The sequence below is a fragment of the Fukomys damarensis genome, unplaced genomic scaffold, assembly GCF_012274545.1.
Source record: "Fukomys damarensis isolate Sample0158 unplaced genomic scaffold, DMR_v1.0_HiC HiC_scaffold_35, whole genome shotgun sequence".
In the NCBI taxonomy this organism is placed as follows: domain Eukaryota; kingdom Metazoa; phylum Chordata; class Mammalia; order Rodentia; family Bathyergidae; genus Fukomys; species Fukomys damarensis.
Genome location: NW_022900947.1, coordinates 18,697,135 through 18,721,821, shown reverse-complemented (window position 1 = coordinate 18,721,821; position 24,687 = coordinate 18,697,135). Strand labels below are relative to the sequence as shown.

Below are 24,687 nucleotides of genomic sequence, written 5' to 3'. Positions count from 1 at the left end.
AGAGCCTGTTTGATCTCTGTGGGTCTCTGGGGTGAGAGGGCAGCTTGGCATAGTCTGACCGCATTTCTCTTACCATGAGTGAGAATTTACTCCTCAGCAAGCTACATGTACCATTCTCTCATTTTGCTAATGGATTGTTAGCTTTGTTTCTGGTTGACGACAGTCACTTTAAAGGGGAGACTCCACCCCCTTTGAGGGCACCCTCGCTGAGTCTTTGCTGCCAACAGAGTCCCAGTTCCCTGAGCTGGGAGGCAGTGCTCTCCGGATCCAGGACCCAGCCTTTCTTTTCCCTTCCTATGGCCCTGTCCCTTCTTTGTGCCTTCACACCCACTCTGTTCCCTGGTCACACCAAGCTGCTCGCCTGCTCCGAGGATCTGTATTTCCCCCACCTTCTTGTCCTGCTTTCCCCTTGCATCTGCCCCTGAAGATCTCCTCTTCATCCCACAAAGCCCACCAGACATGCCTTTTCTCCCATGAAGCCTGTCAATACTATGTTCTCCTGGCACTGTGCCCTTTGACCTTGTTTATTGTTTGGCCCAAGCACTGGCCATGGTCTGTCTTTACCACGCTTTATGTCTACTTGTAGGCAGGATTCTCTGACAGCAGACTTTAGGTCTCGCTGGCCTTAGTCTCTCCACAGCTCTTATGTCTTTCTTTGGAGGAGACAAGAGACCTTTCTCTTTAAACTTGCAGGAGAAATACTCACAACATAAAACGTACCATTTTAGCTGTTCTCAGTGTCTGGCTCAGTCATGTTAAGCAAGTTACCACTGTTGTACAACCATCGTCACTTTCTGTCTCCAGCACATTTTGTGTTTTTGTTGTACTTTTGTACTGGGGATCGAACTCAGGTCCTTGAGCTTGTGAGGCAGGCAGCCACACCACTGAGCTAAATCCCTAGCCCTCCAGCACATCTTCATCGCAACACTGGAACTCTTGACTTATTAACACAACCCATCCCCAGCCCCTGGCAACCCCTGTTCAATGGTCTCTGAATTTCTCTACTCTGGTATGTGGGTCATACGATGCTTCTTTTGTGTCTGCCTTACTTCTCTTTGCTCGCCTGCAAGGTTTATCCAAGTTACAGCGTGTATCAGAATTTCACTCGGTTGTGGCATGTGTGTGATTTTTATTAGCCATCTAATCACTGGCGGACACCGAGTTGCTTTTAGCTATTGTGAATAATGTTGCTGTGCTCATGGGTATATGAAGCTCTCGAGTCTTTGCTTTCAACTCTTTGGGGTAGATACCTGGATGTAGAATTGCTGGGCCAGGTCATGTGGCTTTTGTATGTTGCGTTTTATAAAGAAACTCACATGCTCTTTTCTATAGCAACTGTACCATTTGACATTCCCACTGGTGGTACACAGGGGTTCCGGTTTGTCTGTATCCTTGTGAGTTTTAATTTTTTTCTTTTTAAAAATAATAGCCATCCTAATGGGTAAGAAGTGATGCAAAGTTACCTTTCTGCTATTATGTTTTAGAGACCAGAATCACAAAAGTCATATTCAGAAGAGCTCTTAGCACCCATGTTTCAGGGCCTCGCTTTCAAACGTTGCTTTGATTTCACAACCAAGCTTCCTGGAGGGCTCGGTCATTGTAAGAGCTAGCTAAGCAAACACAGAGCTGAAATCTTTCTTGGTACACGTGGCAGCATTCATGGTGAAAGAGACCGCACAGTTCATGGCCCACGTTGCCTATGTGTGATTGCAGCAACAAGAACTACCTGCCGCTCCATCGTGCTTGTCCGGCTTCGCACTTATGGGAGAAAAAGGGGCCCGGTTGGCATTCTCATTACTAGGGACAGCTCCCTCTGGGTGCCCTTTGAACTTTTCTCTCTGCCTTTGATTTGGCAGCATCTGCCCGCCGTTTGAAGTCAAGAGGATAGTTTGAAAATGTCTGAAGCTGGGTTCTCTCCTTTTCATTCCAAGGCAAGCTCAGTTGCGTCTGGATTTGTTGTGGACTGCCTTCTCTCTTTGGAAGCCAGCTCTGGAATTAGTGCCACATCGCTTTGAAAGTCGCATTTTATCAGCAGATGCTACTGAGCCTGGAGAGGGAGTTTAATGTGGCCTAATCTTCTTGCGCGCGCGTTCGTGTGTGTGTGTGTGTGTGTGTGTGTGTGTGTGTGTGTGTTGGTTTTTCTCCAGTCATCCAGTAGAGCTTCCGACATTGATTCTCTTTCACATTTGTTCCTTTATATAGATTGGTGTTTTCTCCCAGGAAAACACTGAGACCTTCTTTTGTTAATATGATGTGTTTTTTAAACTTTCAGTATTTCTTACATTTTTTTGTCATTTGCAGAATTTTGTACCATCTTGGGGTAGACAGACTTCCCTGACGACGTCGGTGATACCCAGATCGGAGCAAAGCATGACTTACAAAGACTTTATTTATTTTACTGTCTTTGAAGGAAATGTACGCAACGTATCCGAAGTCTCGGTTGAGTATTTATGTTCCCAGCCTTGTGTTGTCAATCTGGAAGCGGTTGTTTCATCTGAGTTCAGAAGTAGCATCCCTGTGTACAAAAAGAGGTGGAAAAACGAGAGGCATCTTCACACCAGCAGGACCCAAATAGTACACGTGAAATTTCCAAGCATTATGGTTTACAGAGATGACTATTTCATCAGACACTCCATCTCCGTATCCGCTGTGGTACTACGAGCCTGGATTATTCACAGTTACAGGGGCACAGACTTGAATATGAAATGGGAGGAAAACTTGCCACACACTGTGGCAAAGAACTACACCCTGCTGAAGACGGTCCCGCCTTTCGAGCGCCCTTTCAAAGACCATCAGGTGTGCCTTGGTTGGAACACGGGCTATATTTGGAAGCTTTGGGCAAACAAGATTCCACAATGTCCTCTGGAGAACGGTAGGTCGCTTGCCGTGGTAACAACCATGTCCTCTTTTCTTCAGCTAGCCCGTGTCGTCACGGGGAGGCAGGAGATGATGCTTGGTTAGCAGCAGGGGGACAAGGAACACAAGGCATCTGGAGTCTGTAATTTTGGCCTTTGGGGACAAAAGCGGAAAAAGAGGAAGACAGGAGAAACGTCAAGGGAGAACAGAAGGGAAGATGAAAGTGAAGGAGGGATTAAGGTTCTGTGGATGGGAGCCTTTGAAAGGTTTAGGTGTGCTTTCAGTTGGAAGAAACATTAACACCATAGAACTAAAGCCTGGAAAGATCTTCGTGCCGTGCCCGCTTCCCCCCACAACCCCTGAATTTCTTTTGTTACTGTTGTAGTAGTGGGGATTGAGCCTGGGACCTGCGCACTGGGCCACATCCCTACTCCTTGTTTAATTTTGGATTTTGAGTTGGGCTCTCACTAAGTTGCTGAATTGCTGAGGCTGGGCTCAAACTTGGGACTCCTTTGCCTCTCCCTCCCAGAGTGCTGGGATTACAGGCACGCACCGCCACACCCAGCTTGAAGCTTCTGTTTTGAAGCAGCATGTTTTACCCCAGAGGGGTTGAGACCCTGGAGGAACCTTTGTGTCAGGCAGGAAGTTTGTGTGCTAACTACCGCCTAGCTTCCACCCCTGCTCTGCCGCTTTCTGTCTGTGTGTATGCACTCTCTGCATCTCCACTTTCTTATCTGTGAAATGGGGTAACAAGTAATTCCCTCAGAGCCAAGTGGGAGGATTAAATGAGCCAGACTTGCTTAACTTATCATCAGCATTCTGTAAAAAGCAGCTGTGATGATGCTAGAGTCCACATTCCACATCTCACCTAAATGCCCCATGGTGACAGCACCTGCAGGACCCTACAGGAGGCCCCGGGGCCCTCTCTGGTGCACTTAGGTGGGGGTGTGATGCTCCAAGGGCAGGAGGGGCACCTGGCTCTGCAGACGCTGAGCTCCTGCCAGCTGTGCTTCTCTATTGGGGTCTCAAGCCAGGCAGGACCTCCCCGCAATGTCTGCTGTCTTTTCCCAAAGAGCAGCCCCAGGATCACCTGTGATAACACTCCAGCTTGGGGCCTGGGGCTCAAGGCTGGCCCTGGAGTAAGTATTTGAAGCCCACTCTGATGCACCCTGACCCTTGCGCCCTGTCCCCGGGATGGGACTTTGATCCGTCGAGACTGTGGCTGGACTCCATGGCCAGGCATAGCAGAGCCTTGCCCAGGACTTCAACAGGCCCTGCCAGGGACACGGTGACTCAGCGCCACACGATCGGTGCTCTTCTGCTAGTGATTAGCTTCCTGTCACCTCTGGACATGATTTGTGGGGAAATGATGTCTATGCAAAGTGGCTGCGTGTAACGAAAGCTAAGCCACCCGTTTCCTTAGGTCTACTCTGCGTGCCGTCACAACGGCATGTTTGACATTTAAAAAACAATTTGAAATAATGACAAAGGAAGTTGCAAAAATGGTAGAGGGAGTCCTTTATATCGTCACCCGTATTCTCTCACTGGCACCTTATATAACTATAAAACAGCAAAATCAGGGAACTGTCGTTGATCTAATACCACTAACTATAGACTGAATTCATATTTCACCAGGTTTTTGCTTTTCTTTTTTGTTTTGTTTTGGCAGTGCTGGGTATTGAACCCAGGGCCTTTGTACTGGGCCTCATTCCCAGTCATTTTTTGTTTTATTTATAAGGTACTGGGGATCAAACTCAGGACCTTGCTCTTGCCAGGCAAACTCAGAGCCACTGAGCTACATCCCTGGCCCCGTTTTTAAATTTCGAGACAGGGTGTCACTAAGTCAATGAATTGCCCAAGCTGAGACCTTGAACTTTCAATCTTCCTGCCTCAGCCTGCAAAATGCTAGAATTACTGACATTGTGTGTGGTGCTCCCAATGCAGGACCATCTAGGAGAAGGAGGCGGGCGCCTTTGGGTGGAGTGGGTGGGTAACTAATGTCTGAATATGTCAAGCTGGATACCTTTTTGAGGTCAGTGTGCAGCCCTCTTCTAGGCAAGAGCCCGGGCTAGCATCTCCAGGATGCCTTCCACGGGGATGCCTAATTTGCTGAGCTGAAGGAGGTACAGGGTGCACACAGCCACGGCTTGCCTTTGCCTCTGACTTTGGCAGGGCCTAATGATTCTCTTTCGTGTTTGGTAAATCATATATTTGGTACTGAATAATGGCTGAATTTGAAAGCTGCAAGTTTCCAAATGAAATCATTTACCAGCTCAGCTCTTAGGGAACCTAGCAGGCCCTTACCGTGGGGAAGGTCTTTTCTTTCCTCTGTTGTTCCTTCCCATATGCAGGAGGCTTGGGAAAGGCACCGGGAGGTTTCTCTCCCCACCTGCTCAGAGCATTATGTTTGGCACAAGAACCAGTCTAATCAAATCAATCATAAAGCAGAGGGAAACCTTTCCTAAGAATTAACATCACCTAAATGGAGGGGTACTCCATGCACTCATAAAGCCAGCTCTGTTCCGGTTGCTATGATTTGTTTACCAAAATATGGAGCATTTCCTCTCCTATCTCTGGAGGACAAGTCATAGGCGCAGGGGTAGCTGCCGGTGGAAAGTGTCCCCCATGGAAGCCTTTGCTGTGGGTGTGTGCCATGGAGTGGGAGCGGCCGGCCTGTGGCCTGTGCCTAGCAAGGCCTTCATTCAGCTGCTGATAAATGAGTTGAGTCAAACATCAAACAGCATTACAGAGACGCAGACCTGAGCCTTGGGGCACCTGTCATGTTCCCTCCTGTCACAGTCTGTATCCACCACAGAGGCGGGGCTGGGGCTGTTTTCTGTGTCAGGCACCTGGTGTCCTGCGATGGCCCTGCCTGTGAACTGAAGTCACCCTGACTGGCTTTCATTTATGAAGAGAGATCGGTTTCATGCTCAGATGTTGCAGGAGAAGGACAGGTTGCCCTCTGCCACTGCCTTGGCCTAGGACCCAGGCATATCTCATTTGCCAGGCTTTGACCAGGCCACTGGTCTGATTTTGGGTGGGGAACCTACAGACTCTTGCCCAGACCAGCTGAGTAAACACAGGATCTGCAATCGGCATCCCTGCAGGACGTGTATGTCATGGCTCAGCCGTGTGCCACCGTGCACCTGTCCTGCTGCTGCATCCTGCCCTTGTGGGCCCAAGGTGGGTAGCCAGGCAATGCCTTCGGCTCCGAGTATTGCTGTCTGTTTCCCTGGGAGAGAGCACTGATGTTATCTGTTGTCCCACACAGTCACCGTGTGCCTGACTTGTGCACAAACTTTATGAAAGAAAGAAATCAGCCACATAGGCTGGTGACTCAGACCCCAAACTGGGACCCCAGGGACTTCTCCAGTTGCACCCCATGCTGAGTACTAACGAGGCCCTGGCTTCAGGACAAAGGTGTCATGTGCTCAGTCCCTATGACTGTCGTCCTGTGCAAGCCCCAGCCTCCTGTACTCAGGCTACTGCCAGAGGTGCCCAGCTCTGGCCTCCCAGCCCCCCAGAAGAGAGCACAAGCTGATTGCATCACTCCCTGCTCCAAACCCCTCCTCCCCTTGTGCTTATCACCCGCTCACACCCTCACCTCAGCACGGGGGCTCTGTCCCTGACCCCGGTACCCATTCCAGCCAGAGTCCTGCTTGCTTCTCCGCTGACAGACGGGTCTATTCCCCCGGAAGTGCTCCTCCCAGATCCTGCCGGACTTACTTTCTCCCTCTCTCTTTCAGACCAGGGCTCAAATGCCGGCTTCCCTGGTGGCCTCATCTAAGGCAGCGACCTTGTCCCCAGCCATTCCAGCCCCGTCACTCTTCGCTTTCAGTTTCCTTCAGAGCTTTACCATCCTGGACATCATTGTGCCTAAATGGACTAGATTGCCGATGTGCCTGTTGATGGTCTCCCACACTAGAACACAAGCTCTGCAGGGCCAGGGTCCTTTATCTGCTCTCTTCCTTTATCTGCTCTCTTCTGGCTCCTAGCAGGGTGCCTGAATACAGCAGGTGCCCACGTTCGGTGGGTGACCGTCCACCGAGGGGGCGATGCTCTCAGCCCAGGATGAAGGACAGTTTCCTTGTGCTTCCCTGTGAGTCTCACACAGTGACGGTGTGCTGACACCCTCGCAGCTGTGCGGCCACATTGGCAAGTGTGAGGCGGTGACTGTGGAGCCTGGGTCTCCTGCGCCCACCAGACAGCTTCCAGGCTGGGACCCACTGAGCACCCAGCGAGCGGACTGCAGGCTCTGCTTGCTGCTTCTCCTTTGTAACCCTGTGTGAGCTTAGCGTCGCCTTCAGGGATGAGTCCGGGTGCCTGCTGCTGGCACCTACTGGGACAGCTCTTTTATGTCCCACATTCCCCTGAGTGACCCCAAGCCCACGGACCAAACCTGCTCTGCTGCCACCTTCTGTGACTTCCTGGCAGAATCACACCCATATTTCAATAGCCAGCCCCATTTTTACCTTCCCCCACCTCTGCCTTGGAAACCTATATGAAAATTTGAATATGCACTTACTGAATTTTATCTCCACAAATTAACTCTCCACTTCTAGTCCCTCCCTGTTGCTACCTCTCTGATGGTGTGTTTTGTGTTTGCTCTCGTGAAACAAGGATTGCGCACCTACTACAGACTGGTTTCTTAACTGTAGGGCTGGAGGCTCGAGGGTGAAGACCCCCAGTCCCTCTCTGTAGGGTGGTTATGTGGGAGGTGGGCACGGTGCCCACTGAGTACTGGCCATGTGTCTGCAGCATGTGAACTGCTTTTCCTGGACTTCCCATGTTCTCCTGTCATATTTACAGAGGAGATAGCTAGCCCAGAGAGGTAGAATAACTTGTCTAAGGTCACATAGCTGTAAATGACGAAGCTGGTAGTTAAACCTGGATAATTTACTTCCCAAACTCCTCATGTACACATTTAGTTCTTCTGTTCAATGAGGTTGTGAAGCTATTTATTTACTTATTTTAAGTCACTCACTCCTCACTGAAAAGGGTTGCGGAGCCATCTCTATGTGTTAGTTGGATGCCTCTCCGGGCTTTTTCATACAGGAGGTGACAGAGACTTGAAGAGCTGGCAGTGTTCATATCAGAACAGGAATGGAGGGGAAGGCATCCAGGCAGGAGGGAAACCTCAGCCCCAGGACACAGCAGGAACCCACAGCCCACCAAGGTGTGGGATGGCAGTTAGGTCTTCGCTTGTGTGCCTGTGGGGGCGGGAGAGGCTGTACTCAGTGCAGAGTGCAGAGGGGATCTGAGTACGGGCCTGCATCCTGAGAAGGAGTGTAGTCATTTGATTATTAGTATCTGCCAGGGCAAGGGGTGTGGGCCAGCGGTACATTTGCTGTGTGTTGTATTTGGAGGTGGACTCTCAGGGCACAGGCCATCCAGGGCCAAGGTCCTTCTGCCTGGTGTCTATCTTTATAGCCATTTCTCTGGTTTTCTCTGTTAGATAAGAAACCCTTGGAGAGTGTGGCCATTTCTTTCTTTGCCACTCTCTTCTTTTCCCCCCAAATTTCTTCTTATCCTCAGATCCCATAGAGTCAAAGTATGATTTCTTATAACAAAATTCCACAACAACAAAACGATGGAAAGTTAAGTCACATGCTGAAGCCAGATCTGACTTGTCTTTGTGGAAAAAAAAAAAAAATGATTTTGCAGTAAAGCTGTTCAAACCAGTGACATGATGATACTTTTCTTAATTAGAATCTGTATATTTGGCACTTTAAAGAACCCATAGACCTAGTTCCTTTTCCCCCAGTTAATCACGGCAGTCTGAATTTTTCAGTAATAACACTAATTAGTGCCTAGCATCTGCATTACCCTTTACAATTTTCAAAACACTTTTTCCATGTACATTGTGTCATTTAATCCTCATAATAGTCCCGTGGGAAAAACAGCATTATCCTCATCCTCTCCTTAACAAAGGGGGAAACTGACCCTCAGGAGTTTGTTTAACTAGGAGTCCAGGCTTCTGGATCACTTCAACTTTGCTCAGCTGCCTCTCTGAAATATGCTAATAGAGTCCTAACCCAGGTTCTAAATTAGAAGAGATCCTTTTTTTTTAAAGTTGAATTTTTATCGATGTGAATCACCCTGTTTCCTGCACCCACTGGACTTGGTCTCTTTGAAGAGGATTGGGCTGCACTGAGCAGCCTCAGAGGCCTGAGGGGAAGCTGCTTCCTTCTCCTCCCCTGCGTGGAGATGTTCAGAGCTTTTCTTCTCTTCTTTCTTTGCTGCAAAAGAAGTACACTTACACAGTGAAAAATTCAAATAGTGTAAAAAGCTTTAGAGGTAAGAATGAAGTTCCACCCACCCCAGTCTTCTGGTCCTTTTCCCAGAAGCAAACTCGGTACAGCAGCTTCTTATGTCTTCTTCCAGAAATACTTCCTGCGCACAGAAGCCTCGAGTTGAGCCTCTCATCTTCATGCGCAATTGAGAGGATACTAGACACTGCCTTGTACTCATTAGCAATGCAGTAGAGATTTTCCTATATCAGTACATACCACATGACCTTATTCTTTTCAACAGATCCATGACATTCCATAGCTCAACTGTCCATAATTTATTTAACTTATCTTCTGGCAGTGGCCACATAGGTCATTTCTAGTCTTTCCCTTCTAACAAAAAGGCTTCACCGAACACCTTTGTACAGGGGTCTCTCTGCACACATAAAAATACATTTGGAGAATACATTACTAGGAGTGAAATTTCTTTTATTTTTAAGACTCCTAGTTGTGAACATTCTACAAGCTTACAGAGTAATCATAAACCTCCCAGTATTTTTTTTGGGGGGGGGACTTAATGGTTTTTGTTAGAAAATAGAATTTTTATTCTTCGGCTTTTGCTTTAAAGAAACTAAAACACTTGACCACCACTGCCTTTTTAATGCCTTACACTTGGGAAGCTTTGTGGAGTTACCAGTGTTCCAGCTTCACTCCTAAGGCTAAAAATTGGTCTTGCTTTTCCCCTTGGTTTCTTTCACTCACAGGCCTCAGTTATAGCAGTTCTTTGCATGAAGACCACATAGCTTCTCTCATGCAGGCTGAGAGTCTCAGTGGCGCTCTTGAGGGTGTTGGAAGTGCACCCCCGGTAAGGCTTTGTGATACGAGGAGGAAGAGGAGCCCTTCCCCAGAGCAAGGGGTCTTTGTCAGGGCTCTGGATCCAGAGAATGGGCTGTGTGATCCCCTCAACACTAGCATCAGAGGGATGAGATTCAGAATACTTAAGCAGTAAGGGCCGGTCCCTGGCTTCTTAATCAGGGGCTAGTCTGATCACGCTAATCAGGGTGGCCCTGGAGGCCACAACTGATCCAGGCTATGGCCTTCAGGAGGGCCCCGGGTGGGAGTTCCTAGTAAGGGCCCTCGAAAGTTCAAGGCCGGGTTGCTTATGTGACCAATACAGGAATGCTCAGCATTTTAGCAACCAGTTGCCCCATGTAGGCGTACCACTGGGCATGAGCTATGGGTTAGCACACAGGTTAACATAGGTTAGCACAGTTATTAGCAGGTTCTTTCCACCAAGGGACCGTGAGACAGTGTTTCCCAGCTGTGATTGTACAGTAGAACCCTCTGGGAAGCTTTTAGAATCTGGATGCTGAGGCCACAGTGAAGACTCACTGAACTAGGCTATCTGGAATCGGGGCTGTGGTATCACGGTTTTACTGTTTAACCAAAATTGAAAAGAGCGTATAAGAGGGAATCAGTGTGGTGAGCTGGGGAGCACGTTGGTCAGGCTTCTCTGGAGTAACAAAACCAGTGGGCTCTAACTAGAGACATGATAGATAGGTAGATGATATATTTATTGTAAGGAATTGTGTTTTGTAGTAACTGGATCTTAGCCTGTAGCCTCACTCTCTACCTTCTGGACAGCCATCAAATCAAACGGCCATCAGACCCTGGGGAAACCAGGTTTGAGTCATAGCTGAGCCTCTTCTCAGCTACTTAGCTTTTACCAGACACGAATATTTTATTGCTTCCAAATAAAGGCATTTGCACAGTTTAATATCCAATGCCTCTTCTTGTCTTAAAATTTGAGGAAATAAACTGAAGGGGTGAGAGTTTCAAACAAGCATTGCTTTGGTGACTTTTTTTAATTATGACTTAATGATACCTTGCTTTCCAACTTCATTCAAGAAAAGCCAATGAAATGGATTTGAGGGAAGGATCTGAAAGGAGCGGCCATTATCTAGTTTAGCAGTGTGGTGCACATTATAGACTTGCAGAAAGTGTTGGGATAAAAGGAAACAGGTTTGAATCCTGACTTGGCCACAGTTACATTTATTCATTCATTCATTCAACAAATATTTATGGAGCCCCTCTCAAGTGCTGGGCACTATTCTAGGCTCTGGGAATGGGACAGAGAATGAAGTAAGTTGTCTACTCTCATGAACATACAGAGGAAATTGGGCGAGCCGTTAAATCTTTTTGGAACTAAGTTTTCCTACCTATAAATTCTGTAATGGTGGATGGCACTGGTATGATCTTTCCCCATTGCACCGCTGTGACAGACATGACTAATTCATTACAGATGGTCCCTGACTCATGATGGTTTGACTTAGGGTTTTATACCTCCTGATGGTGCAAAAGCATACCCCCATATGACCATTCTGTGTTTCACCTTCAGTGTTTAATAGATTATATGAGCTGTTCAACAATATATTATAAAGTAAACTTTGTGTTTAGATGACAATACCCAATTGCTGGCAAATATGTGTTCTTAGCATATCTAAGAGCACATGAATGCCCTTTTGATGCTTAATTTTTGCCATTGACATTGATCGGGTTCAGAAGTAGAACAGTATCTGTGTAGGCCTCCCAGCAGCTGTAGTCAGTTACTAGACGATAAGTCTGTCTGTTTTCTAGATGAATTTTGCAGTCCTTCCTGTCCCATAATTTCATTCTTGTTAATTACTTCTAATTCTAATGGAAAGGCATTATACCAGGGGGAAACTATAATGGAACTCTAAACTGCAGTACTATGAAAGCTATGGATTTTATAAGAAAACAACCATTAGTTTGGAGGATGCAAAAATATGGGTTTATGTAAATTATTTTAGATGTTTGCGTCTAAGATTTTCTCCTCTGCAATCTTTTGCTGCGGGTTCCCTCATTTAACCTGCTTTGCTTGGATCCTCGATCAGGAAGGTGCTCACCAACATCATTTCTAATTCCTTCTGCTCTGGAAGCTTCCTTCCCAAAGTCTCTGTACTAGCACGAGGCTGGTCAGAATCAATGCCCATTTGCTTCTATCAGTGTTTCTGCCATGCCCTAGATAACAGCAGTCGCCCACAGAAGTCTTCCTGAGGTATAACCAGGCCATCTGGTCTCTTCTGCTCCGCTCCACACAGTGGAAGCCAAACCAGGGCTGAGCTGATGGCAACCACTTTGGTAAAGTTTTTGCTCAGATTCCAAAGATACCTTTGCAATATTATTTGCTTTTCAATTCCCCATCTTTATCCTTGAAGTGGACCGACAAGTCCACTGTGCCCAAATTGAGCTCCAACTGCAGAAACAAAACAAAAACAAGAATGGGGGAAAGGAGACATAAGTGTTTCTGTTGAAATCAATAACCTTACCCTTATGGGTGTCCAAATGCACCTCCAGGTAAGGATATTGGGAAAAAATTGGCTTATTTAATCCTATTAAATACACACACACACACAGGCCTGAAATTCTAAAATGTGCTCTTAGGATTTTCAAATTTTCCTAAGCCAAAGGTGCTTTTTACTTAGTGGAATGTTTTGTTTCCTTTTGGGAAACGAGATCCAGAATGCATAGCATCTCAGGATGATGCCCCCATAATTTGTGCCAATATTGGTCTTCAGTTACTCTCACAAACGCCAGCTCTTCTGTCTCCAAGAAGTCCCCGGAAATAGACTGTTTCCACTATTTAATCATGGGTGTTTAAGCTAAGGAACATTTTGAGAGAAAAGTATCCATATTCTCCTCCTGGGGTAAATGAGCTCTCTTTGCTCATTGTGGAAATGTGGAAAACAGAAAATTAGACTTTGGTGTATTGAAAGCAGTAGGTATTCCACGAAGAACTGAAATAACTCAGTTTTCCCTTTAAGATTTGTTATGGACATCTGTCTTGTTCGCAGCTCAGCTGTGTTAGGGTTGTAGAGTAGGTTGTTTAGAAATAAAAGAAATAGAGGCAACTTGAAAGAGGTAGATTTATTAAAACTTACTAACAGGTACCAGCAGTGGAGAATATGCTTTATTGGGAAGCACATTGGGGTCCAGTAGTAAGCCTTGGGAGGTCTGCCAAGGGTCCATACAACAGCACTGCTCCGGAGGCCCAGCAGAGACAGGCTGGACGAGCGTTCCGTGAAAGTACTCGAGTGTCCAGGGGTGGCCACCTGGACCATAGCTCATCTCCTGTCCACAGTGCTCTTTTCTGCATGGAGATGGGTTTTATACATTGGGTTCTGGAAATAGTACCATCCTTAGCTTGCTTTGTTTCACTGTATTGCCAGCAATTCTAAGGAATAATTGTCAGCATGTGGCCAAGAAGGCAGGTCTCTACGATTTCCCAATGCCCAGTGTTCCTTCGCTGCGGTCCAGTCTGGGTATGCTTGTCATGTCCCTTGACTTGGCAGAAGTCAGGGAAACACAGAGTAGCATTCCAGGCACATTGCACTAAATGCCTTGTTTTTCCCCCATGGCTGATACAACATTTCTGTATCTTCTGGAGCCACAGAAAAGAATTCTCCCATGTTTGTGAAATAAAGGGGGCCCCTCCCCACTTTTAAGGGGTGTAGTTAGTCATTTTTGTGTAGGGTCATGTGTTGAGTCTACATGGAAAGTCCATAGCACACAAAGAAAAACAACAAACATGCAGTTTTAACAGCATGATTTCTGAAGCCACATTGCTGGAACAGGATCCCAGCTCCACCTTTTTCTTTGTTTTTGGCAATGCTAGGGATCAAGCCCACCGAGCTACATCCCTGTACTTTTTGTTTATATTTTTGAGATAGGGCCTCGCTAAATTGCCTAGGGAGGACTCGAACTTGTGATCCTCCTGTCTCTGCCTTCCTCGGTGCTAGCTTTACAGCTGTGTACTATACCTGGCTACCCCCTTCTTATTTAACCTTCTTTAAGGCTCAATTTTTCATCTGTTGCTTGAGCATAATAAAAGCATTCACTTATTGTGAAATTACTCTTGTGTCATGCTTAACAAGTGGCCTGGCACATACGCTGTGTTGGTTACTATTTTGGCAACTGTGCCTCTATTTCCCCCTCTGTAGAATGAGGATTAAGGAATGAGGTTTAAATGAACTAATCATTTAAATTGTTTACAGCAGTGTCCCAATTATCATGAATGCTAAAGAAGTGTTAACCCATCTCTGCAGCACAATTTCAAAATATTCTTCTTAATATTAAGAGGGCAGTACATAAAATGGTTAGGAGCCTGGGTTCTCAACCTGAAGTTTGGCTTTCCCACTTGTGAGCTTTCCACACTTAGCCTTGAGCTTTCCACCTGTAGAATGAGCCTGATGATAGGATCTCCTTTATCGCATTTTGAAAGTGAGTGGAGAAAGTCTCAGGAAAGTGCTCAGCGTGGTGCTGGGCGTACATTCGGTGTTCCGTTGCGTTTAAATGTTTGATCGGAGCCGGGCAGAGGGTGCCAGGAAGCGCTGGGGAAGGAGTGCTTTCCTGGAGGTAACGGGAAAGTGGCTGTTTTGCTGTTTGCAGATGTGGTTGGCTTCCTCGACTTTCCCTATGCCTCCAGTGGCGAAAACACAGGCATCGTGAAGAAGCTCCTGAGGTTTCAGAACCGAGAGCTGGAGGCCACTCGATGCCAGCGGACGGATTACCCAGTGTAAGGGTGGGCACACCCAGGGGCTTGGGGGTGGCACTTGTGTTATCAGAGGGCTGGAGTGGGCTCTTGGAAACACTCTGTCATGGGGGTCATCTTCCTAAGGTGCTTTGCACAGAGGTTAAGATCTACACCGCTTAGACTGAAGTTAAGGACTGAAATCCAAAGTATGCTTGAATTACTCTTGAACCTGGGAACCCTCCATCCACCCCAGTCTTTATATGTTGGTCCCGGGAACGGCTCAGGTAGGCAGCAAGGTGCCGAAGCCCCAGGCCTTACAAAGTTTTAGGGGCTGCCAGCCAGAACCAGCACAGACTGCAGCTTTGGCTTTGCTTCTTCTGTCCTGGAAGACTGGATGAGCTGTTTGAAATCTCACAACTTCTGATCCCCTCCATTGATTTCAGCAAAATCCACCTGTAGCTATTTTTTTTCCTCCTGCTTGATTGAAGATGCTGCACATGGTTCCTCATTCACCTCAAATCAGAAGGATTCAGCAGAGTGATTTAATTCTTCCCATGCTCCTGGTGGTAGAGAGATCTTGAGTCACTTTACCGAGCAGTGTTCATGCTAAGCTTCCTTGTAATAACTTATCTTCATGAGCTTGCTTGGCTGGGTGGTCAGGAGGGACCTGTGTGACACCATCTGCTTGCGTATCCTGCCAGTGATTTTGAGGCTAGATTATAAAGCCCAGAATATTCTAAAGGGCTGGTTCACATATGTCCCCCAAGAACCCAGGGCCACTAGCACTTTAACTCAAGCTGGGAGTTGCCTACAGGGGTGAATGGAGACAGCTCAATGGATTTCTCTGACCTTGAGTCCTGCTCCTAAGTGATTGATGCATCACGTAGCTTGGCTAAATGTGTCTTAGTGAAGCTGGCCACTGTTATTTTATCCTCACTCCAAAAAACACAGTTGTACAATTTTTTTCAACTAAGATAGCCATTAGCCTAGGAATAGAATAATTAGATTAACTGTTTCATATTGGTCAGCCAGGACTGTGTTATTGAACAACCTGATACGAGCATTAAAATACTGTATGAGTGTTCTACTTATCACATTGTGATGTCATTGGCAGATTATTACAATTTTCTTAGGGCTTTTTATCTTTCAAAGAAGCAAAATTATTCAAAAAGCCCTAATTATGTTTTTTTTCTTTTAATCATAGGCATTTGAATAGCTCCCTATCAAGTCACCTCTTATTAAAATCCAGATTTTTATTCTACATCTGCTTTCATAAGCCTTTTGAGATCCTGGGAGAGGCACCGAGTCAGTTTTTGGTGCAAGGTAGAATGTCTGTTACTTTGGCACAATGAAGCTTACCTCTCATCTTTGCTGTTACTATAACTACATCCTTTGTCTCAAGAATCAGGCTTTGCAAGCTGATCTCCCATGGTGAACACTAAGGCAAATTCATCCCTTCATTGGAAAGAAAGCAATTTACTTGGTCATTGTTAACTATAATTACCTGTTCTTGGATGATATCAAACTGCAGAAGTTTTTTCTCCCTCACTCCTTTAGGTTTACTGTTTCATTGTGGCTTTATTTACTCCACTATTGCAAGGCCAATCTCTGCGGGATTCTGTACTTCGTTGATTCTAATGAGATGTACGGCACACCTTCTGTATTTCTTACTGAGGAAGGTGAGTACAAAACGGAACCTTTAAAGTGATATGGTAATTTTCTTATGTCCTGTGTATTGGTAAATGCATCAGTTTAGAATAGGAAAGATTTTACCAATGTGGCAGCCCAACAAGACTAAGATTGGTTTATTCTCAAACTAGTCTGTAGCAATTGTAGGGTCATTGTAATCATGCCATTTACTTAAATACGTAATAAAGTAGGAGTAGGGATGAAAGAACTTATTTTTTTCTGTAAAAACAAGTTGATTTGTTTGGGCAGATGCAGTAAAGAGAGGTTAAAGAAAGGTTGTGGAATCAAGACAACTGTAAAAAGTTGGAAAGATAAATCTAAACCACAGGGATCCAGATGTGAGTTCCAATTAAACTTTTTTCCCTAGAACCTTAAAACAAATATCTTATTTTCATAGAAATAAATTTATAAATCTATTTTTTTCTTTTGCTTTGTTTTTTATGTGATTCAGTCTTGTAGTTGAAATTGCTGAAAAGGTGCATCTACTTCATTCACTCTTGGGTATTTTTTTATCATTTTCATGAGGTTTAATTTTCCTTTCAGGCCATTTGCATATTCAAATGCATCTCGTCCAAGGAGAAGACCTTGCTGTAAAAACTAAGTTCACCATCCCTCTGAAGGAGTGGTTCCGGCTGGATGTCTCTTTTAATGGAGGCCAGGTATCTGCATTTGGTCTGTGAATCATTTTTCACTTAAGGTTAAGCAAAGGTGTGATGCCAGAGAGCAACAAAATCTGCAAGCAAATTTATGGTAAATGATAGACTCTTTGCAACTCTGTACTTGCTAAATCTAACTTTTATAGATGGAAGTTTAAATCATAAGAATCTCATCCCATTTAATTAACTTCTAAAGTGCTTCCTTTGGAGTATATTGTGAATGAGTAAATAATATAGCCAGCTCTATGGGCACAATTATCTGAGCAATTCAGTCCTCTTGCCCCAGGGAGATGGGCTTTGTAGAGATAAATGCTAAAACAGCATTGGCTGTGTTTGTAGGGCATATTATCAGATCTACAACTTTTTTTTTAAGAGGGAATTTATTGGCGAGTTCAGCTAAGAAATGGTTTGACTCTTGGCAGTTGAAACAATTGTGTTTGGCATTAAATGCATTCATAATAAACAGCAGACATAAGTGATAATTCTGGTGGGATGAAGAGACTTTATCTACTTTGTAAGTAAAACATTGCACATAACTGTTTCAAACTCTCATAACACAGATTTTATGGATTATGGCAAATCTGTCGTTATAACTGAAGACAATTCCATTTCTCTGTACACACAATGCGAATGTACTACCTTTTTTTTTTGCTTACTTTATTTTTCCATCAGCTTTTCATATTGATTTGTGCCTTTCCTGTGACAAAACTGGAAAAGGAGTTTTGTTTGTCTTGTGCATTAGATAATACACAGTCTTCCCTTGATGTTTAGGTTGATCACATTTCTTTTCTTGAAGAGAAAATAAATCAGGTCAATTCTTGCTGCCTTACTGAGGAGACTCTGTAAAATGTTAGCTGGGAGCTTTCCTATGTTTGTTTGTTTCCTTAGAAATGTTAGGTAATAACTGTGGTCCACGTCCCCGCTTCCCATGTACGTGAGGCTCACGACAGCTCTGTAGCTTGGCTGCTGCTTTCTCCTGAGGAGGAGGTCAGCTCACTGCTCTGTGTCACTGAGACAGGCTCTGATCATCAGAGCATATTCACAGATCTTATTTTGCACCTGCTGTATGGAAGGCACCAGGCTCCAGTTGCTTATGGACTATTTATGGAAGTCACATTAAGCACGTGAAGAGAAGTCATAAAGCAGGCTTAATTGCCAAATGATTCATATTGATTTCTAGAAGGGAGACAACATTTCATGTGGTGGTGCTTAGGGAAGGTTTCGTGGAGAAAGTTTTCATGTTTGGGCAGAATTTAGATGGGGAAGGGAAGAGAGAACATTTTAGCATGTTGTTGGGAGTTAGCAGATGAACTAGGTTGATATCTTAGTCCATTTTGTGTTGCTGCAATAGATTACCTGAGATTGGGTAATCTTTAATGAAAAGTTTATTTCTTATGGTTCTACAGGCTGGAAAGACCCACATCTCACGAGAGCCATCTTGATGTGTCATCTCATGGTGAGCACATCACATAACAGGAGACTCTGTTGGCTTGAGGCTCTCTTCCTTGTATAAAGCCACAGTGCCATCCAAGGGACCCCGAAGTCATGACCTCTCCTAGCCCTAATCACCTCCCAAAGGTCACATCCCCAAATATCCCCAACATATGCATTCAAGTATTAAATTTCCAACACAGGAATTTGTGGGGGTTCACATTCAAACCATAGCAAATGGAGTAGAAGAAATTTGCAGTCTGTGGAAAACTCACAAAAGGCAAAGTATTTCTTTAGAGCTAGCGTGTGCAGAATATTGAATATCAAAGAATTTGGATTTCAACTTGAATGCAATGGGTGTCATGGAAGACTTTTGAACAGACAACTGAAAATCCTTTAGTTAAAGAGATTAATTTAAAGGCAGAGTACATGGTGGATTGAGTAGGAGAAAAATAGGAAGGCCAGAAAGATGAAGAGAAAGCAAGGCTATGTTTTAGTGTACATAGACTTTGACCATCATCTTTCTGTCTCTTCTAAGTCTCCTCTGTACTCATTGGTCCTAACCATTATTAATGATTTTCCATACAAAATCCACCTCTAGTGGGCCTGCAGTGCTGTCTGTTTTTACCAAATGGACAAGTTGCTTGACTGTGAATGACTGGATCTGAGAAACAACTGGATAGAGTCATTTTCTTTTCTGAACCCATACGCTGTATGGAGAAGCTGGCCTGGTTTTCAATGAGTTAGTCTATCTACTGTAAATGTTGTTTCCTCGCCTTTCCGATCCTAGCCCAGGTGTGCTAAACACTTTCTGTGGAAGTGTTGAAAGGATAAAAGTGGCCCCCAAGTCCAGGCGCTCGCGCTGTACTCCAAGATGCAAGAAGAGCCCTTGTGAGGCAGTGAACAGCATTCATGACAGAAGCACTGTCTCTTTGGAAATGACTGATGATTCTCGGGGAAGGGGAGGTGGGAGCAGCAGAGCACGAAGAACACACGGCACCATCTTGTTTTCCCCCCAGGCTGTCTTGAAATCAGAGTAAATTTTCAAAACTGCTTTGTGGTATTGTAAACATTTCTTCGTCTTTTTTGCGCAACAAGCTTGTAAACATAAACATGTCAAATGAACCTTGGCTTAGCATTTGGAAGCATCTGAAGTCCACTTGCAGAAACTGCATTGTAGATGTTTTTAACCACATCCAGTCATTTGGGGAAGGTAAATGTTATTGGTGTAGATCTTAAATGTCCCCTAAAAGTCTCATGTGTTCAGAGGTGGGGCTTTTGGTAGGTGATTGGATGGGGTGCTATCTTTACTCATCAGTGGGTTCAGTGATGACCTCTTTCTTGGGCTGGAACCGGACATTTGGAAGGTCTGTCTACCTCCCCGGCTCCTCCTTTTCTCTCTGCTTCCAGGCAAGCAGTTTTCTTCTGCCCAGGCCTTTCCACCATGATGGTTCTGCTTTGGAGCCAGCTGACCATAGGCTGAATCCCAAGGATCCCCTGAACCATAAGCCAAATTAAATCTCTCCTCCTTTAAGTTTCAGATATTGGGCATTTTGTCCCAGTGATAGGACAGTGGCTAATACACTAAAGTTATAAGTCTTAGAGTAGGCACATGGCTAGTAAAGCATTAAATTCATTTCTTCACGAAGTGATTGATCAGGTGAAGACTATCCAAAACAGTTTCTGAGTATATAATTTATACCACGAACTATGTTTATTGTGTGAAGGGTTGAGACATAACTAGAACTCATCCTTGTATCTCTCCCAACACAGATAGTAGTAACCACCAGCATTGGACAGGATTTGAATAGCCACCATAATCAGACCATCAGGTAAGTGCTGTTTTTCTTTTCATGCAGAATTTGGCTGGATGAGGGTTAAGGAATTATCACTCTTTAGGGCACAGCCTTAATGTAGTTCCATACCTCCTCAATGAGCTTTTCCAAGCATGGACGGTTCTCTGCCCTGTCGTTGGTCTTTGTACTTTTTCTTTTTTCTTTTACCATGCACAGACTCTCCTGATATCCCCCACAACCTTTTTTGTTACTAAGCAAGGAAAACTAGTCCTCTCTTCACATCTCATTACAAATTCCTCCTTTCATAACACTTCATAATTCATTTTCTTTGAAAATTTTCTTCTGTGAAGGATTCAGAAAAAGATAAATCAAAGTATTAATGTTGCTTATTGGGAATGGTTGGTAACTTTGGCTTAGTATAAAGCATAAAAGCAGACAGTCTTCATATTTATGTTCGTAATCTAGATTAGAAATGTATGCAACTATTGATATTGGTGTAACTTTTCATCCTTATGTAACCATTCTCTACAAGAGCTATGGAAACTGACAACCGTGTTTTATAATTTTTTAATTTGCTCCTATATCCGCATGTAATAGTGGATTTTATGGTGCCAGAACCATAATAAGGAACCTTCATTAGGAATTTGAGATGCCCCAGCATAGCTGGTTAATATATGTATCACTGAATGTTTAAGAATAAATGTAAAGATCAGAGATAAAAATTAACAGTTTTGTAATGTGTAATTTTTTAAAAAATGTGTCAAAACAGCCAGGCACTAAGGACGTGGTTTATTACTTTGGTCTTCAGTTATTTCCCTGCAGCAGGCAGAATGATGTTTCTCCAGACAGACCCACAGCACCACACCTCACACAACACGAATTCTCTTGGAAACTGATTATTAAGGAAATGGAAGCAGGGAGGGTGGAGGCTGGAGGGGAGAGGCGTTCTGTTTCTCTTTTTTAAATCCATTCCTGTTATCTACATTTAAGGCAAACTGATTGCAGGCTCTGGGCACCTAGAACAATTCTCGGTTTCATGGCTGAATTAAAGGATTAGCATCGTAGAGAAAGGCTGAGGAAGTATTGCTTACCCTGCAAAGAGAAGGTCAGGAAGTGACTTAATAGCTGTATCGAGGCCTAGGGAAGGAGGTGAGAGACCCAGCATGAAAGCGCACCAAGGTAGATCCGTGCCAGCCGAAAGCATTGAACAGACAGCACTTTTCTGTTCTCTGACAGTGGCCGTGGGGCTTCTGACGCGTTCAAGAATAGAGAAGTTCAGAGTTATTTGAAGAAACAGAGCCCCTGCTCCTTTGGTGCCATGTTCTGTGATGTGGGCTTAAGATGTTAGGAGCTGGTTTATGTTTCAGGTCGTGACAATCTAAAACAGTAGCTTTCTCCTTCTCTGTCACACACTCCAACTTAGGACAATTTTGACAACTGACTGAATGTCACAAGCTCCGTTTCATTTTCTGTGTAAGGACATCCTTTTCTCTGGACCTCTGCGACATGAGTGAGTTGTTCACCGAGGTACTAGTGTGATCTTGGCCAGACCAGGGTGAGGAGTGGGAGGGACAAGCCCTGAACATAAAAATCAGGGAGTGCCCAAAAGTCAGGCTTGAGCTGCTGCAACCAAGTACCAAACTGTTTTCACAGCAAAGCTCCATCTTCTCAGTTCTAGAGGCTCAAGGTTGCCATCTGGGCAGGGCTACGCCTCTCTGCGGGCGCCAGGGAAGAATCTGCCTGGCCATTTTCTGGGCTTCCAGCAGCTCCTGGCTTTGGCAGTGTAACTCCACCTTCGCAAGCTGTTCTCCCTGGGTGCTTGCCTGTGTCCAAATGTCCCCTACGGATGAGGACACTACCAGTGTGGATCAGGAAGCCACCTGCTCCATGCTGACCCCACCATACCTAATTACATCTTCCGTGACCCTGTTTCCACATAAGGTCACGGTCCAAGATACAGGGCTTCAGGTTTCTTTTTTCGTTTTTTTGAGACAGGGTCTACTATGTAGTTGAGACTGACCTGGAACTCACTAGGTAGCCCAGGCTGATCTCGAACTCACAGAGATACTCCTGCTTCAGCCTCCCAAGTGCTGGGATTATAGGCATGTGCCACCACGCCCGGCTTAGGGCTTCAGGTTTCAATATACAAATGAGGAGGGGACACAGCTCAACCGAACAGTAATTGTGATTTTTAAAAAGTCTTACTACGATATTTCAAAAAATCAAAATGAATGCAAATAATCCGTGATGAACAAAATAGCCACATGTTAATCAAAGACAGGATCAATATGATCGCATAAAATTTCAGGGATTCAAAATCCATTAAGGCATCCAGCAACTCCTTACCTAGTGCTACTCGCAGCATCCAGACTTGGTGGGCTTTGTCACTGCCTCAGTGAGCCCCTGTGCTCCTGGGACCCCCACCAGGAGAACCAGGCTGTGCAGGATGTGCAGGTCTCTCCTGGGTCCCTGTGGTTAGATAGCTGGAATCTCATTCTTAGAGGGAACCCCACTTTCATGGTGCACCAAGCAGTTAAAGAGCATCAAAACTTTTGGCCATCCTGGTTATTGGTGTTTCAAGAAAGCCTCATAGCCCTCCTTCTGCTGTTAATTCTTGCAATGCAAACATCGCCTAGGCTGTTAGCCCGAGAAAGTGGTATAGGAAGACCATGAATTAAGTGCTCAGGGACACAGTGCCATGAACAAATGAGAGATTGTCGGTAATACTCAGCGACAGGTGACAACCTCAGGCCTCTAGAGTGTTGAATTAATTCATCCATTCAGCACATTTACTGAGCATATATCATGTACCAGACATAGTGCTTGATTCTTGGAATAAAATAATAAACAGAAAGAACACAGACCCTGGCTTCAGGAAGCTAAAAAATATCTAGCCGGAGAGAAAGGCATTAAAATAAGTACATTCACAAGTCCATTGAAAATTACAAATTGTGGTGAATGCTAGGAAGGCAACAGAAAGGGTAGCTCCAGAGGACAGCAGAAGGAGAGGGGGTCAGGATTTAGATCAGGTCCCGAAGATCTCGCACTGCAGATGAGAGTCCCTATGGGGGTGAGGGGTGGCCTCTGGACGCCCTAAGTCCCCCTAATAGAGAGACCTTAAACTGAGTGAAGCTGTTTCCTCCTCCTGAGTGACGCCAACCTAACAACCTCAGTGATTCTTTCAGGCCACTGTGCTCCGCAGTAATAAAATAGAGCCCTCTGTGTCTAGGTAAGAGTCAAGGGTGCGCCAGCACACCTGAGGGTTTCCAGAGACGGTTTGGGCTTTGGAACAGACTTTCTCAACTTTTATATCAGTGAAATTGATGCCCACCAAACAGTGAGTGCACAGGACAAGGAATCCCTTGCGATCTTTGTGCAGACATTGAGGATGTCAGAGGGGAAAATGTGGGAGCGTCGAGGTAGAGATGCAGATTGAGATCAAGCTAGACAGATGTCCTGACAGTTGATAATAATAATGAAAAAAAAAAACCCTAGAATCTGGTGCCATAGGGACTGAGTAATTTGCTATCAGTTGAAAAACTCAGTAAAAGCAGAGATTCTAGCAGTTCCCCCTTTTCTGAGGTTTTGCTTTTTTTTTTTTTTTTTAGTATGGTCAGTTGAGTTCTCAAAATACTAAACATCAAATTCCCAAAATAAATAAATTTTAAACAGCATGCTGTGCTGAGTAGCATAATAAAATCATGCTCCCCCACCTCATACTGTCTGCAGTGTGATTCATCTTTTGGTCCAGTGTTTCCATGCAGTATATGTTACCTGCCTGTTAGGGATTTAGAATTTTGTTATCAGACCAACTGTTGACAGATTGAAGCACCTGTGTTCAAGTAACCCTATTTTACTTAATAATGGTCCCAAAGAGCAACAACTGTGATGCTGGCTATGCAGAAATGCCAAAGAGAAGCCATAAGTGCTTTCTTTAATGCCCCCCAACATTGTCACAGGAAGGTGAGTACAGGGGACTGAGGATTAGCTCAGTGGCAGAGTACTTATCTAGCATGCACAAGGCCCTGGGTTCAGTGCCCAGCATGTCACATACAAACACACACACTGTAAGTACAGTAATATGATGTTTTGAGAGAAATCATATTCGTATAACTTCTGTTACAATATATTGTTATAACAGTACTACATTATTATTAGTCACTGTTAATCTTTCAGTGAGCCTATTATATAAATTAAAACATAGCACACATATGTATGTATAAGAAAAATATAGTATATATAAAATTCAGTATATCTCAGATATCAGGAAGCCACTGGGATCTTGGACTGTGTCCTTCATGGAAAATGAGGGCATCTATAGAAGTGTGTGTTCATTTGCCTATCTTTCTAGACGAGGTTTTTCCTTTCATCTGCAAATTGGAGTTCCCTGTGGCTTTTTCTTTCTTTTTATTTTTATTTTTTTGCATACATAGCATCCAATTTTTGTTTGTTCCAAAAGAAAACAAAGACATTCG

At 44.7% G+C, this 24,687-nt stretch overlaps 1 protein-coding gene across 2 annotated transcripts in view; it reads left to right on the top strand.

The window, feature by feature from the left end:
- Window positions 1–2,297: 2,297 nt before the first annotated feature.
- The window catches only part of Sel1l3 (SEL1L family member 3), an 89,119-nt gene continuing 66,729 nt past the window's right edge, over window positions 2,298–24,687 (top strand). The window contains exons 1-5 of one of the 2 annotated variants that reach the window (XM_010608473.2): window positions 2,298–2,872; window positions 14,556–14,682; window positions 16,198–16,319; window positions 16,873–16,988; window positions 20,190–20,248. In XM_010608473.2, coding sequence (XP_010606775.1) covers window positions 2,371–2,872; window positions 14,556–14,682; window positions 16,198–16,319; window positions 16,873–16,988; window positions 20,190–20,248 — 926 coding nt within the window. In that variant the 5' untranslated portion in view covers window positions 2,298–2,370. The remainder of the gene's footprint in view (window positions 2,873–14,555; window positions 14,683–16,197; window positions 16,320–16,872; window positions 16,989–20,189; window positions 20,249–24,687) is intronic. The other variant, XM_010608472.2, reaches the window with a different exon arrangement.